Below are 15,024 nucleotides of genomic sequence, written 5' to 3' on the forward strand. Positions count from 1 at the left end.
ATAAAGAGCAAGGAATTTAACTGAAAAAATGACATTTAATTTGAATAGCAACTCTGTTGAAATCTCACCGAAAAATAATCAAGATATAGAAGACAGGAAATGAAAATAAGAGATGCTAATTAATAATGAAAAATATATAATACAATCCTCCTTTATTTAGATTTTTCAAACTCAGATTCACAAATTGCCCCACAATTGCTAATTAAATGTTGTTTATCATCAGGAATAAATGTTTTAGTCATATTTTTCAGCTCTGAAAACTAAGCAAGAGCAACTGAGTGATCTGACATCTGCAAGAGCTAGGAACAGAAAACAAGCCTCCCCAACTCAAATCCTATACATTTTTCATATTTATATCACTACTTTCAAACAATTTACTTAATCTTAGAATGCAGGGTACAAGACAACGTAAGAGTGATTGGGGAGGGGGGGAAGAGCAAGTAAGCAAACATATACCCAAAGCAACAGTCTTCACCTCTGATGATATAGAAGGTGTTCCAGTGCTAGCTCTGAGTAAGAGATCTGGGCTTCTCCAGCATGGCGAATGTCACTGATGCAAGTCAGCAAAGTCCTCATTTGCAGCTGAAATAGCTATCTATATTCATTAAAGATGTCTTATTTAAGATTTATCAAAAATAATACGTGAAATCTGAGTACACTAGACAAATGTACACTTGGAGCAGTTTCAGAGAGAGAGTTCCTGCTCAGGAACTCTCTCAGGAGCTATTACCAGTTACACATGTCCAAGTCAGAAGCAATACAAATGTAGCAAAAAACTGCTCCAACTTTAAGCATGGGAAAGGGAAGCTGTTTCAACCAGGGTTAGTTTGAGGCAACAGCCTCCCCTCCCCATGCCCTGAGAGCACAGAGGCATTGAAGAAAAGAAAATTAGGAGGCAGAATCTAAACCAGGGGTGGACAATTATTTCAGCTGGAGAGCCACTTAACAAGTTTTGGTGAGCTGTTGAGGGCAGCACACACAATCTTTCACAAGATATAATTTTAACAAATTATAGATTAAAAAAAAATCATATGCTGAAAAGGCCATTATCTACTATAATGTACTTTAATTTTATTTCAAAAAATAATTTTTGTCCTGATTCTTTTAAGTAGTGTATAGCTCAGAATAAATTCTTACTCTTGTAAACTTGGGGAGGAGGGGGTATATTGGGGGGGAACAGGGGGGTTTGGGGAGGGGAGTGTGTGTGGGGTGTGCATGTGGTTGTGTGTTGGGGTAGGCATGTGGGACATGAGTGCACATGTGGGGGGTGTGCAAGAGCATATGGGGAGTTGCCTGCATGCTAGGTCCCAGGAGCCAGCCAAGGGGGGTGTGGGACAAGCAAGGGGCATGTGCAGCAGAGCTCGCCTGGGCAGAGTAGGTACAGGTGTAGGTATATGGTGTAGTCCAACCCCACCCCCATCCAGCCCATGGCTGCCTCTGTGGCTGTCCCATGGGCCAAGCCCCTCCTGTTCACATTTGTGGCAGCCCACAACACTCTCCCACCTGACAGATAGCACCACCCCAGCCCTGGCCAGTGTGCACAGCTTCCCGCAGCGTGCACAGGTATTGCTTGGGTCCTCCTCCTCCTGCTCCTGCTGCACTGCTCCAGGCAGCAGCTAATGTGAAGGAAGCCGTGGCGATGTATGCCAGGCAACATATGTCCAGCCAGACAGGGGGTACACTGCAGCCAGGCATCTTTTGCCCCAGCACGTGGGGCTCCAGCTCCAGGACACCTTCCATCCACTCAGCAGGTGGCTGCTTATCACGTGGGCAGCCAAGTGGGTGGGAGGTGACTGAGCACTGGAACCAGAGCCCAAATGCAGCTTCCCCCTGCCTGGCTGGGTATGTGCTACCTAGCATGCATTCCCACGGCTTCCCCATATTATCTACTGCCTAGAGTGGCACAGCAGGGATAGGAGAAGGAAGAAGAAGAGTAGCAGCTGGAGGTGGAGGGAACCAAGCAGTATCCGAGCAGCCCCAGCAGCAGCCCCACTGGAAAGCTGTGTGCACTGGCCAAGGCCAGGGCGGTGGTGTCTGGCAAGCCCAGGGAGGGTGCAGGTGGGCACGCAGTATGGGCTACCCTAGGTGGGAGCTGGTGGGGCTCGGCCCCATGAAGAGTACTGCAGGGAAATATGCAAGCCAGATACAATCAATTGGTGGGCATTCACACAGACAGGATACAATCAGTTGGCAGGCCAGATTCAGCCTGTGGGCCTGTTTTGCCCACCCAAATCTAAACCATGCTCAAGCACATACACAGTTGTGCTAAGTATTACATACATAGGTTCAGCCTATATAAAATAGTTATAATATTTATAATTTATGTACGTATTAAGCATATTATAACTATTTTATATATTTATTAAGCATAATCCAAATGTAAGGAATTATATTTTTATCTCTGCATCCAAAGTTCTTAAAGGTCCACTGCACTAATTAGGAAAAAACAATATTATTCATTGTATAAGTCAATAATACTTCATAATAATGAAATAAAAAATGTCTTTTTTTGATTATTTTTGTAAATATCAAGACTTCCAGAACAAAGTATCTCACTTCTTTCCTTAATTGCACTCTGAAGGACAACAAATTCAGAACAATTTGTAAACAATTGTTTTCCTCACTACTTATTGTAGTAGTTTTGGGGTAATACTGTAACTTTGATGGTCTTCGAAAAACGCAAAACACAAATGTTTTTGTGGGTGATATCTTTTATTGGACCAACAGCTGGGAGAGATATAGACAAGCATTTCTCTGTGGTATTTTTTAGTGAATAAAAGATAATTATTTACCTGTTATCTCCCATTAGAGACAACTCATAATGTCTCTTATACATTTTTTTTTATTTACACAGAGTTTTGCACAGGCTTTTTTCTGCTAATTTGGGGGGGGGGGGTGTTGTTTGTAATAGAGACCAGAAAGATACTTGGTGCCTGAAAGCTTGTCTAGGTCCCTCCCAACTATAGAATCATAGAAAATTAGGGTTGGAAGGGACCTCAGAAGGTCATCTATTCTGAGCCACTGCTCAGATCATTCCAGCCAAGGTTTTTAATCGAGCTAGACCTTAAAAACCTCCAAGGATGAAGATTCCACCACTTCCCTGGGTAACCTCTTTCAGTGCTTCACCAAATTATACAGTTTGTCCAATAAACATATCACCCGCAAAAGTCCTTCCCTATTTTGCTCACTAGGAGATCAGCTGTACAAAACATGCCCAAGAGACAGTCCTGGCTATATAGGGCCTTTAAGTCTCCACAAATGAAAAAGTAGGAACTGTGCACTCTTTCCGTATCTTGTCAGAGCAGCCACCACTCAGGGGTAAAGATGGTATAATTCTCTATGACAAGCCACTGAGAAGACCAACACACAAATCAGGAATGCTCTATGGTACCAAATCTACTGAATTAGGTGATGTGAATTGCCCACTTAGAGCCCACATCAGTCAAGTTGTAAAATCTTTCAAATTTTGTACTGCCATTCCTTTAGGTACATTATTGCATTATTATTTTATGTTCTTCTTCAGAGGTCAGAATAATTTGAGACAAATGATAAAGTATGCCACAATTAAAGAAAACCATCTTCAGTATCATATTAATATATCACAGGTTATTTCTAGTCTATATCTTAGATCTCTCATGTCAAATTCCATGAATATCCCATTTTACATTAAGCAAAATGTTTATCTGTGTATAAATCATATCCAAAAAAAAGTTATCCTTTACCGTATTTCTTATTGGGATTTTTTTCGGTTCTGGTGGCACATCCTGTGGAACAAATTTTACTGGTTCTTTAATCTGTCTCCTTGATCTCTTGGTCCCATCTGGTAAGGTTTCCATGGCAATATCTGCTTCCATGTCACTGCTACCTGCCTGGTCACACTCGGAGCACTGCCTAAAAAAAGAAAGATTTTATACTGAAATCATAAATCACAGAACAAAAACAACTTTTTAAAATAAAAAATTTAAACAAGCTCACCAAAATTTCAAGTAGTTAATCTGTAATTAGCTGGCCAGACAGAACAAGTCTATTTTAAAATTTCTCTCAGTAGTATTTAAGTGAAATCTAGACCTCTTGAAGGTAGCTTCACCGTTAGAAAAAAAAAATACTCTCCTTCCTATTTCACTATTTTTGTGTCACTGTATCCCTATTTTTAAAGGTATTCATGGAGCTCAAATGTGTTCATTGTAACTGCTACAACTTCTAATCCTTGCCAATGAAGTACTGTGCTGAATTTGCTTTCTTGAGCAAACTACTGATAGAGATTCCTAAAAGAGTTGCCTCTGAGAAATCAATGGATCATTTTAAAGATGATAGACTACCTAATTTAAAAGGAAACAAATATCAATAATTCAACCAATTAAACGTAAATACTACTTGTAAAATTGTCCTGCCCCCCTCTAAGTTCTGGGAGAGATTAAAAGGCTACCAAGGATGTGCAAGCTGTGAAGTACATGTTAACAATGGTATTTTTACAGTTAAATAAGAAACCTCTGTTGTGCCTCTGAAAAATTACACATTCATCAGAACTTCTCTGATGCATGCCATTAACAATCTGCACAAAAGAAAATTAGCAAAATGAGATGCCATCTAAGTATATTCTCATTTGCAGAAAATAATCACCATAGCAAGATGTTTGCTCATAAACTCTAAAATGTTTAAGAAATTTGAGTTTGGACCCTGTTAATAAAAGTGGCAGTATATTAACTTTTAGACATTCTTTTAATATTACACTAAATTCTAAGTGTTAATCCATTGCACAAACAAATTCCAACCCCCAGCACTTATTTTATGTTTATAAAACAGCCTGGAATAGCATGTCAAACATTTAACTACAGAAGTGAACTTTAAGTTAACAGACACATATTGATAATCATTTAAATAGGGTAGCATAATTTGCTTCAGCAAAACAAAAAAATATAGTATGCATGTTTTTAGTCATTTATATCTACATCCTTATGAACTCCAAAGACAAAAAGGTATGCCTATGCACTGTCTATAAACATCTTTCAAACACAATTCTAGATACTGAATAGTGTAATGCAAATTTAAAATGTTATGTGTCTATGTGATTATCTTAAAATATATGTTTTAAGAATAATATTAATTTTTGTTAAATTACTCCAAATGATCTTTTTTAGCACAAGGAAAGAAAATGTTTATAAAGCTAAGCACTAAAAGAGGTTTAACAGAAGTAGCTGTCCTGTTAGAATTTCAATGTGAACAAGCCATTACTAAGTATTGTGACTGAAAAAATTCAATGCTATCGCTTGTGTTTTGAGAAACAGATTGGTGAACAGTAAGCCATTTATTTCAATTCAAATAACAGTTCTTTTAAGTCAACGAAGTTGCATTACAAAGAGTCCTTTAGGGATGTTGGTTGTAGCCTTGTTGGTCTAGAGACATAGGCAGACACGGTTCTTTGGGTAAATGTGATATCTTCTATTAGACCAACTAAATAGTTAGAAAATTGTTCTTTTTAAGCTTTCAGGCACAAACATCCTTCTTCAGGCACTGGAGAGAGTGTGTTGTTGGTTTGGGTGCTCTCCTGGGTAGATTAGAAGCTAATATGCAAAAATACAGGTCTGTGAAGATGCAAATGTAAGGTAGACAATAAATGTGTGGGGGTGGGGAGGGGAAGAAAGGAGGATGTTGACTTGGTGAAAGAATGCAGCTAGTAAACTGCAGAGAGGTTACCTGGGGTTCTCAGATGGCAGGCAGGTTATAGTGTGCCATAAATTCAATGTCAATTTTTGCCATGAATGTATCATAAATTCAGTGTCTATGATATTTTGTATCCAGTAGATCAAGGAAATGAAGTTCATAGACTCATCTATTAAAGGTGTTTTGTAAATTCCCTTTGAGGATTAGAACTGAGAGACTGGAGAGAGAGTGGTTGTTTTACGAAAAGTGCGCACTCCCAGATTATTGGATATTTTTGTCTTTGATAGCTTTTTAGTGTACATTCATTCTGGTATGTGGTTGCTTGATTTCCTTTACATATTTTCCATCAGAGCATTTAGTGTACTGGATGAGATATTACATTTCTGGAGATGCAGGTGTAAGATTCAGGAATAATGAAGGTTCTTGTTGTGAGGGGTAGTTATTGTGGGACTGGTAGAAATGTGCTGGCAGGTTTTAAATTTCTCATCCTGGATATATTTGGTGTGGTTTGGGCCATAGGAAGTTTGCTTCTGGTGATGAGGTTAGTAAGGTTCGGTGCTTGTTTAAAGGCTAGGATGGGTGGTTCTGGAAAGATCTCTTTGAGAATTGGGTCTCTTTCTAGTATGGGTTACAATTTTTGAGGATTTTCCATATAGGTTCCAGGGAAGGATTGTATGCCATAACTAGCTGTGTGTGATTCATGGGGATTTTCTTTTTGTACTGCAGCAATTCTTCATGTGGTATCTGGGTGGCTCTTTCAGAAGTGTGATCGCTCTCTCTGGAGATGTGTCCTAGTTGGGTAAGAGTTCTTTTGAGATCCGCAACGTGGTGATGGCAGGCATTCTCCTTAGTCCAAATTCAGTGGTATCAGAGGGGTTGGCTGCAAATTACAGCTTTCTTGATGTGTTTAGGATAACTGCTGGTTCTGTGCAGATATGTACGTTGGTCTGTGGGTTTCTTGTATGTGGTGGTTTGTATTTTACCAGTCTGGATATTGATCATATTGTCTAAAAAAGAAATGTTCATGCTAGAGTATGTTTGATGGGAGGTGATGATTACTGAATTTGTGATGGAAATCAATCAGAGATGCAGGTTTTCAGTCCAAACAATGAAGATGTCATCAATATATCTTAGGTATAGCATGGGTTTGATGGGGCAGTTCTTGTGGAATTCTTCTTCCAGGTGGGCCATAAAAAGTTTGGCATATTGTGGGGCCATTCTGGTGCCTGTAGCTGTGTCCATGGTCTAGAGGAAGTGATGGTTATTAAAACTGAATTCGGTGTGCGTGAGGATGAAATGTATAATTCAGTAATCTCTTAAAATCTATACTCTGAGTTGTAGTCTTGCTCTGATAGATATGTAAGGCAGGCTTGGATGCCATCCTGGTATGGGATGTTGGTATAAGCTCTTACATCCATGGTGGCTAGGAAGGTATTGCTGGGAAGGTAGTCTATGTTTTTTTTCATAGAAAGTCTGTTGCGTCTTGGACAAAATTCAGTCTCTGGGTGACAAGAGGTTTTAGGGTGCATTTGATGAAACTTGATATTTCCTCAGTTAGGGTTCCATGGTTGGATATTATAGGTCTGCCTGGGTTCCTTTATTTGTGGATTTTAGGGAACATGTAAAAGTCCCTGGATTGTCCTTTATCTGCAGGTTTTATCACTGTTTTGTGCTTGGATATTAGAGACTCTATGGCCCTTTTCTCAGAGGTGGTGTTTGTTTTTGATTATTTCATTGTTCATTCTTTCCCTGAAGCAGTCAATATAGTGGTCAAGATTTGGATTTTGTCCACTGTGAGGTGTCCAATCTGAGTTTTTTTTGGCATTAATCCTTTTCTCAATATTGTCACAGGATGAAGCACTGTTGGAAGTGGATTCATTTTGGTTGTGAAAATATTCCTTGAAACGGAGGCGCTGGAAAAATTGTAATAGTTCTCCACACTGTAGTTAGTATCTTATCAGGGTATTTTTCTGGACAGAAATTAAGGCTGTTAGGACAGATTTTTCAGCTTTGGTAAGTGTGTGCATGGAGATAGTTGAGGGTTAACTAGTTCCTTTAGTTTCTGTGGTGTCCGAGTGCTGCTGCCGGGCTATGGCCGGGAGGCCAGAACGTCAGGTGGGTACTTCGACGGGTGGAGTGGAATTAGGCACAGACACGTATTGGTTGCAATTAGGTTGTTTACTTACGCTACTGATGTACACAGCGTAGGCAGAAAACTGGCTTAAGTTGCGGTTACAAACGTAACGAGGGCCCCTTGGAACAAGACGAGACGTTTTATAGACGGCTTATTGAGCATGCAGGGGAGGGGGTACGACAGGAAGGTCGGTGACGAGGAGTCGTTGGTGGGTGATCAGTCAGCCAAGTTTACTCCAGGATGCGTGCGGAGTTCTCTAACTTGGGCGGAAACTGCTTTTACTTTTATATGGATAGCAAGCCAATTGCTAGTTGCCAAGTGGGAATAATTTGTAACCGGCCAATGGGTGGCGCTCGTTTGAACGATGCAGCCATTGGACTTGGCGGGCTTTTCTACTGTGGCGGAATTTTTACTGTGCCAATCACGAGGGCTTGGGGATTTTCCACTGTGCCATAGGCATTCAATTAATGGGTTCTGACAGTTTCATTGAGTATGAGGTTGGAAAATTGTAAGATATTGGCGTTGTTTCTCTGATGGTTGTTTTGTGGCTGGAAAAGTTGTTTCTGTAGTAACCGGTTCCATTTCTTCTTATGTTGGATGGATATTGCAGAAAATGTTCGGTAGTTTTTTTTGTATACGTTGTATAATGTTTAGGAATATAGCTGGATTTCTCTCTTTTAAGTTGTTGTAGCATGTGTTGATTTCCTTCTTACCCTTCCTAAAAGAGATCAACTCAAGGAGATGATTTCCAAGTTTTTTCTCAGGTTCTCCTGCATAGCTGTGAAGCATATTTGGAGTTGTGTGTAGAAGTCAGAGGATTGTAGATGTCCAGTCCTCTGGGAAAATCTCTCAGTCCTCCATAATGCATTGTCTACCATGCATTAACATTTTCACAGATATGCATTTTTTTATATTGGTCTTCTAGTCTACCCAAGACAGCACCCAAACCAACAGCAGACTCTCTCTAATGCCTGAAGATGGGTGTTTGTGCCTAAAAGCTTGGAAAGAACAATTTTCCCAACTATTTAACTGATCTAATAAAAGATACCACATTTACCCAAAGAGAGCCCCTTAATGTCATTAGATGCATGTTTATTTGATTAAACAGTAATTTTTTAAAAGACTGATATAATGTTTTGTGGTTTACATCATGGGATATAGCTACAGTAGGAGAAGAGAGTAGCTATACGCTTCCTGCTTTAATACATAGCTCTTTTTTGCCCTTACCTTAAATATCTATGTTTTCTAACCGAGATCCCTATAACGAACATTTTAGTCTCACATAACTTCTGGCCAGACCACTCTGGTCTATTTATTGAGGTACAGGTTGGCAAATAAAAGACACGGGGGATTTAATCAGGACTGGGAAGAAAGCTATCTATCTGTGTGACACTGGCTGAATTAACACCTCACCGCTTTAAGTTTTAAATGGGTAAAACTAAGATAATAGTTGTCACACTGGATTGTTATAAATGATTAATTAAATTTCCAAAAGCACTTTAGACCAGTGGTGCTTAACCTTTTGGCACTGTAGGTTGGATGACTGACACAAGGCCATTGCATGGGCTGGATGGATCAGGTCTTGTGTTATAATTGTCCAGGTATAGAATCTAATTATTAGAGATTTGCCTTGAATTTGTCCCCCTCCCACTGCTACAGCAGGGAAATAATTCTGGGTGGTCGACTAGCCTCCTTGTCCTTTGCCCCACACAACTTCTTCCCCTTGAAGCCCCTTCCCCACCTCCCACCCCTTACTGTCAGATTCTGCTCTTCCTGAGCACATAAATGAGGAGCAAATTTGAAAACAATGACCTTGAAATGAACATATCTGTAATAATTTGCATATAATACCCATAGACTCAGTTTATCTAAAATTGATGCATTTTACCTTTTTTGAAACAACTACAAGGTTTAGCACAAGAACTCCATAAACCCACTTTTATGCAGCAGTTTTATATCTACTTCTATATAGTACAAACTATGCATGATATTAGTGTCATAACCCAATGATTTTTAGTGCCTCGGCACATTGGAATTTTCCCGTCACATGGAGCTTTCTTTGCACGGTGGATTTCTCAGCTGCAGAGAGAAAACCCCAGTGCAAAAGAGTTCCTGCCACACACATGCAAATTAGTGTCCCACTATTGGTCAATTCTAAATTATTCCTATGTGGTGGCTAGCAATTGGCTCGCTAGCCGTATAAAAGGTTAGAGCAGTTTCCGCCCAAGTTGGAGGAGGACCCCTCAGCCATCTCATGGGGAACTCTAAGCGCGCTGTGGAGCCTAGCAAACTCCGCGTGTGTCTTGGAGGAGGACTTAGGGACCTGATCAGACTCTAACCACTCCCTGTCATCGTGGAATTATTGACGTACCCCCGTGTGAAGCGCTCGTGGAGTCGTACGTCGACGACTCATTTCAGTTCAGTTTGCAAGAGATCTCACTTCTGTTTGTTTGTGTGCAACTGTAACTCAAGCAAGTTTCCTTCCTGCACTGTGACCATCGGCAGTGTAAGTAAAGCTTTCTTTGTACAACCAATACACTTCCGTGCCTAACTCTACTCCGTCGTGGAAAAACCCCACCTGACGGTCCGGGCTACTGGCCATAGCCTTAGACCGCCCTCGGTCCCGACATGGTGTCACGAACAGGATGCGGGGAAGACACGATGGAGTTAGAGTTAGTGAGAAACTGCCCTCGGCGCAGTGGAAAATGGCACATAACAGACGCCGAAGAACTAGAGGCCCATATTGCTTATCATCAGGTGGGCGGAACGGGTGAAAGGCCCATCAGCGGCTACTTTTCGCTGAAGGGAGAAGAGAAGGAAGCACATCTTCACCCCGGAGCTTTCGGGTGTGTGATGGGTGGAGAGCGGGTCCTATTTAGATCCCGAGAGGAAGGGGGCACCATATCCTCAGTCCGAGTGAAACCGGTGGGCACAGTAGACCTGACCCTTGACCCAAAGTATACCTGCTGCTGCCTGCGATATGTGCAGGAGACAAAGGATCAATTCAGTTCCCAAGCAGTGTTGTCTAGATTGAGAAGCTGCGAGCTCCCGTCCGATCTCCGTGAGAGTTTGGAGACAGAGGGACGTGCCGCAGCTGAAGGGGTAGCCCCAAAGTGCGACAGGGGGAAAATGTTGAGTGTGATGTTCCATACTATGACAACTCTCATGCGGGAAAATGCAAGTTTAAAAGCCCAGCTGCTTGTAACCGTTCAGGTGGCTAAAGATGCGGCTGTGAAAGAGGATCCTGAGACGCCATTTCAAGATGGCGCCGAGCAAGAAGGGAGCCACGCGGAGAAGCCGGAAAAGATGGGCGGAGCTTCAAAAGAACAAGCAAGAATCCATCCAGCGGTCCCGCCCACTGAAGTGACGTCATCTTTGGCGGCCCCGCCTTCTTGCCACAGGGAGGGAGCATCGAGCGGAGGAGAGCATCCACCCCTCCTACCAGAATCAGTAATGGCTCTAGCAGCAGTTCGCCCTATGACAACGACCTGCCAGACAACTGATCCACCGAGTACAGCTTGTGCCACCACCTATCATGCTCGTACTCGAACTGAGTTGCAGGAACTGTACGAGAAGTCAAAGATCAAGCCTGAAGAGACCCTAGCCGTGTGGATGGGACGCCTACTTGTAGAATTTGGGTCCGACTTGCTGGACTTGGAAGAGGCAAGTTTCCTGATCTGGCAGGCCTCATGGAGAGGAGGGCATGCCATCGACATCAACATAGTGACATTCAACGTTCATTGGCCCATTCTGCTTCCGGCGCTTGCCGCAGGACAAGTCGGTCAGGAATCTCACGCATGGCATGACGGACGGCCGGAAAAAGCCAGTGCGGAGCAACTTTTGCTGGCCATCATCGGGATCTTGTACTGCTCCTGGAACCCCAGAGCATGTGTACTGGGACTGACATCATCCCAGCAGAGAGGGCCATGGCCTCACCGCCATCTGCAAAATCCTGGAACTGTTCCAATAAATTTAAACAGCGTGAAAGCCTGTATTGAGGTCTATGGAGGAAAGAACACCATCATCCTCCGGATTTTCCTCAACCCAATGGTCAACCTGCAAGAAACCTTTTGCGTCAGCTTTCGCGATTGCGCATCCTTATGAAGCCGAAAACACTCAGCGACTGGGAGCATCGATCTACTGTATACCTGACTGAGGCTCAGGGCGCAAGCCATAACGAATCTGATCATCAACCGTTGCCGCAGAGAACACCCGAAGAGCGAATCAAGTTTGGGTTCCTCATAAACCATTCTGGGCTCACTAAGCGACAGCTCCGAGTCCTGGGGGACGCGGGCCAATGGCAACTGGCCTACGAACTGGGTTTTCAGTATCCAGACAAGCTAGATGACGACTCCTCGACGTTGTCATCGACGTTTTTGTCTTGCTGAACGTGGATAAAACCCCGCGGTGTTTGCCATCTACTTCCGCGTCGGTTGTATCCACGAGCGTGCAAGAGAAAAATCGTCCAAAGCGGAGCCGTGCCCGAGCACCTGTATTGTGTGCTGTGAAAAAGCAGAAAGCGGCGACAAATCTTGCTGACTGCCCTATCACGCGCGGTTCCATGTAAATATTGTAATACAGGTTAATTTATTGTTTTGAGGATTTTTCTTTTCACAGGTCTAGGACTCAAAGCGTGTGGTGGAGGGAAGTCCCGAGAGAGAGAAAGAAAACATCATTGAAGAAGCGAGGGCTTGACTTGTGACTTCGCCATGACACCTACTGAAGTCCTGATAGTTGAATTCCTTGTTATGAATATAATTGTGTGTCTGTGTGTTAGTGCCGGCTATTATCTGATTCGATCCTTAGAGGACGAACTTATTTTGTTGTCTGAATTTGTGTTTAATCGTTTAACTTATGAACCAGCTGAGAGAGCTTGTAACAACTCAAACGACGTGCATGTGGTTTAAAATTCCAGCTGTGCCATCGGCAAGGGGGCGTCATAACCCAATGATTTTTAGTGCCTCGGCACATTGGAATTTTCCCGCCACATGGAGCTTTCTTTGCACGGTGGATTTCTCAGCTGCAGAGAGAAAACCCCGGTGCAAAAGAGTTCCTGCCACACACGTGCAAATTAGTGTCGCACTATTGGTCAATTCTAAATTATTCCTATGTGGCGGCTAGCAATTGGCTCACTAGCCATATAAAAGGTTAGAGCAGTTTCCGCCCAAGTTGAGGAGGACCCCTCAACCATCTCGTGGGGAACTCTAAGCTCGCTGTGGAGCCTAGCAAACTCCGCGTGTGTCTTGGAGGAGGACTTAGGGACCTGATCAGACTCTAACCACTCCCCGTCATCGTGGAATTATTGACGTACCCCCGTGTGAAGCGCTCGTGGAGTCGTACAACGACGACTCATTTCGGTTCGGTTCGCAAGAGATCTCACTTTTGTTTGTTTGTGTGCAACTGTAACTCAAGCAAGTTTCCTTCCTGCACTGTGACCATTGGCAGTGTAAGTAAAGCTTTCATTGTACGACCAACATGCTTCCATGCCTAACTCTACTCCGTTGTGGAAAAACCCCACCTGACGGTCTGGGCTACTGGCCATAGCCTTAGACCACCCTCGGTCCCAACAATTAGTACAAGGCCAAAATAACTATTTACCATATAGCTCACTGGGCTGGATCCCAGAAAAGTGAACAGCGTTTCAAACCATGGTAACCCCACAGCTCAGCATTGTTCAGTATGTAGGGGGTGGCAGGGGAGTTTGTATGTACTCCCAACATGTGCTAACTAGCCTCCCAGTCATGACTGGAAACAGGTGTCACAAGTCCTGGGATCCTCCAAAAATTTATATGAAGATGATACACAGGGCAACCTGGTCCAGCTCCAGCTCTTGGAGGGCAGAGCCACACTAATCATGTGACTACAGAGGGATTCTGGGTGAACTGTTTGGGGCACCATTTGGTGATGTTTGCCAGACATTTAGGAGCGGTGATGAAAAATAATCATTGGAAATGGGAAAGAAAAGAACAGCTCAGCTGTTGGAGTGGAGAGAAAGTCAAAATTTATGCAGTCTAGTGGCTCATCATGGCTTTAAAAAAAGCCTGCATTAAGGGGGACTGAGCCCAAAGGGCACAACTATACATCTTATTCAGATCAGCTGCGCTAAATCTAGCCTTATGACAGGCTAAATCTAACCTATATTATTTGCCCAATATGGGTCATGTGTTTTATAGTCATACTCAATGTTGACTGAATTTAATCAACTTCATAGTTGGTTTTCATTACTGAGCACATGATGCTTTTGGCAGCAGTTTAATGATAGACAATAGATTTAACGAGTTCTCCTTGCTTGCAAATGTAAGATGATGGTCTTATTTCCCCATGCTGATTGAGGCTAAAAAACTTCATCTCATATTCAAGTAAATATGGTATGTTAGAAAAAAAATGCTCATGTTTATAACCTAATAATGCATTCCTTTTCAAGTGGTCAAATTCCTTAATGTATTTAGATTAAACTAAAACAACCTTGCATTTTGTATTATTGAACTGCATCCCATTTTCATTACTCCAGTTCCCAATATCATCCAGTTCCCTATCTACGATACCTCAAATTCTCCTCTGTATTCATATCGACTCCCATTTTTGTCTCGTAAGCAAATTTTGTCAACACATTCCTGCTTTGTGTGCTAACTTCACTCCCCCAAAAATAAGTTTGTCTAAGGAAAGGTTTATGTCAAAAAGCCTAAAAGGTCAATCTGTCACTGTGGGCGGGCATCTACATGGGTAGCTTACTGAAGAGTTGACTAATTAGCTCCACAGTGAAGCCTCATGTTCTATACATGGGACACTATTAGGCAGGAATAAACTAATTAGCTCTCCTGTAGAATAGTACCATCTGTAGAATAGTGTAGGCAGAGTTCTCAGTTCTCTAAGGCAAAGTTACTTGCTCCGCTGCAACGCACATGCAGACAGTGACCAGGGCTGGCTGGGGCACAAGGATGCTACACTGCGAGGGCTGCAGGCTGGCTATCCCTATACCATAGCAACCTCATGCCCCAGCCAGCCCCTCCGCAGCACATTGAGCAAGAGAAACTTCAGGCTGGCAGCTGACTACCTGGACCTCTTGCCAGCCAGGGCTATGCCACCCCACCTCACATGCTGAGGGCCCAGGTACAAGTTTAACCGCTGTGCCTGGGAACAACAAACTCCAGTAAAATTTATTCAGCCATACTAATTGCACATGCAGATGTACCCAGTTAGACATAAAACTGTTGTAAGGGCACAGGTAA

General features: G+C 42.7%; 1 protein-coding gene across 7 annotated transcripts in view; it reads right to left on the minus strand.

Annotated features, from left to right (window-relative positions):
• PHF14 (PHD finger protein 14) overlaps positions 1-15,024 on the minus strand; it is a 312,624-nt gene that overhangs the window by 186,237 nt on the left and 111,363 nt on the right. For all 7 annotated transcript variants that reach the window (XM_059728970.1, XM_014603199.3, XM_014603196.3 and 4 more), the window contains exon 14: positions 3,723-3,891. In XM_059728970.1, coding sequence (XP_059584953.1) covers positions 3,723-3,891 — 169 coding nt within the window. The remainder of the gene's footprint in view (positions 1-3,722; positions 3,892-15,024) is intronic.

The sequence above is a fragment of the Alligator mississippiensis genome, chromosome 5 (genome assembly GCF_030867095.1).
Source record: "Alligator mississippiensis isolate rAllMis1 chromosome 5, rAllMis1, whole genome shotgun sequence".
Lineage (NCBI taxonomy): Eukaryota > Metazoa > Chordata > Crocodylia > Alligatoridae > Alligator > Alligator mississippiensis.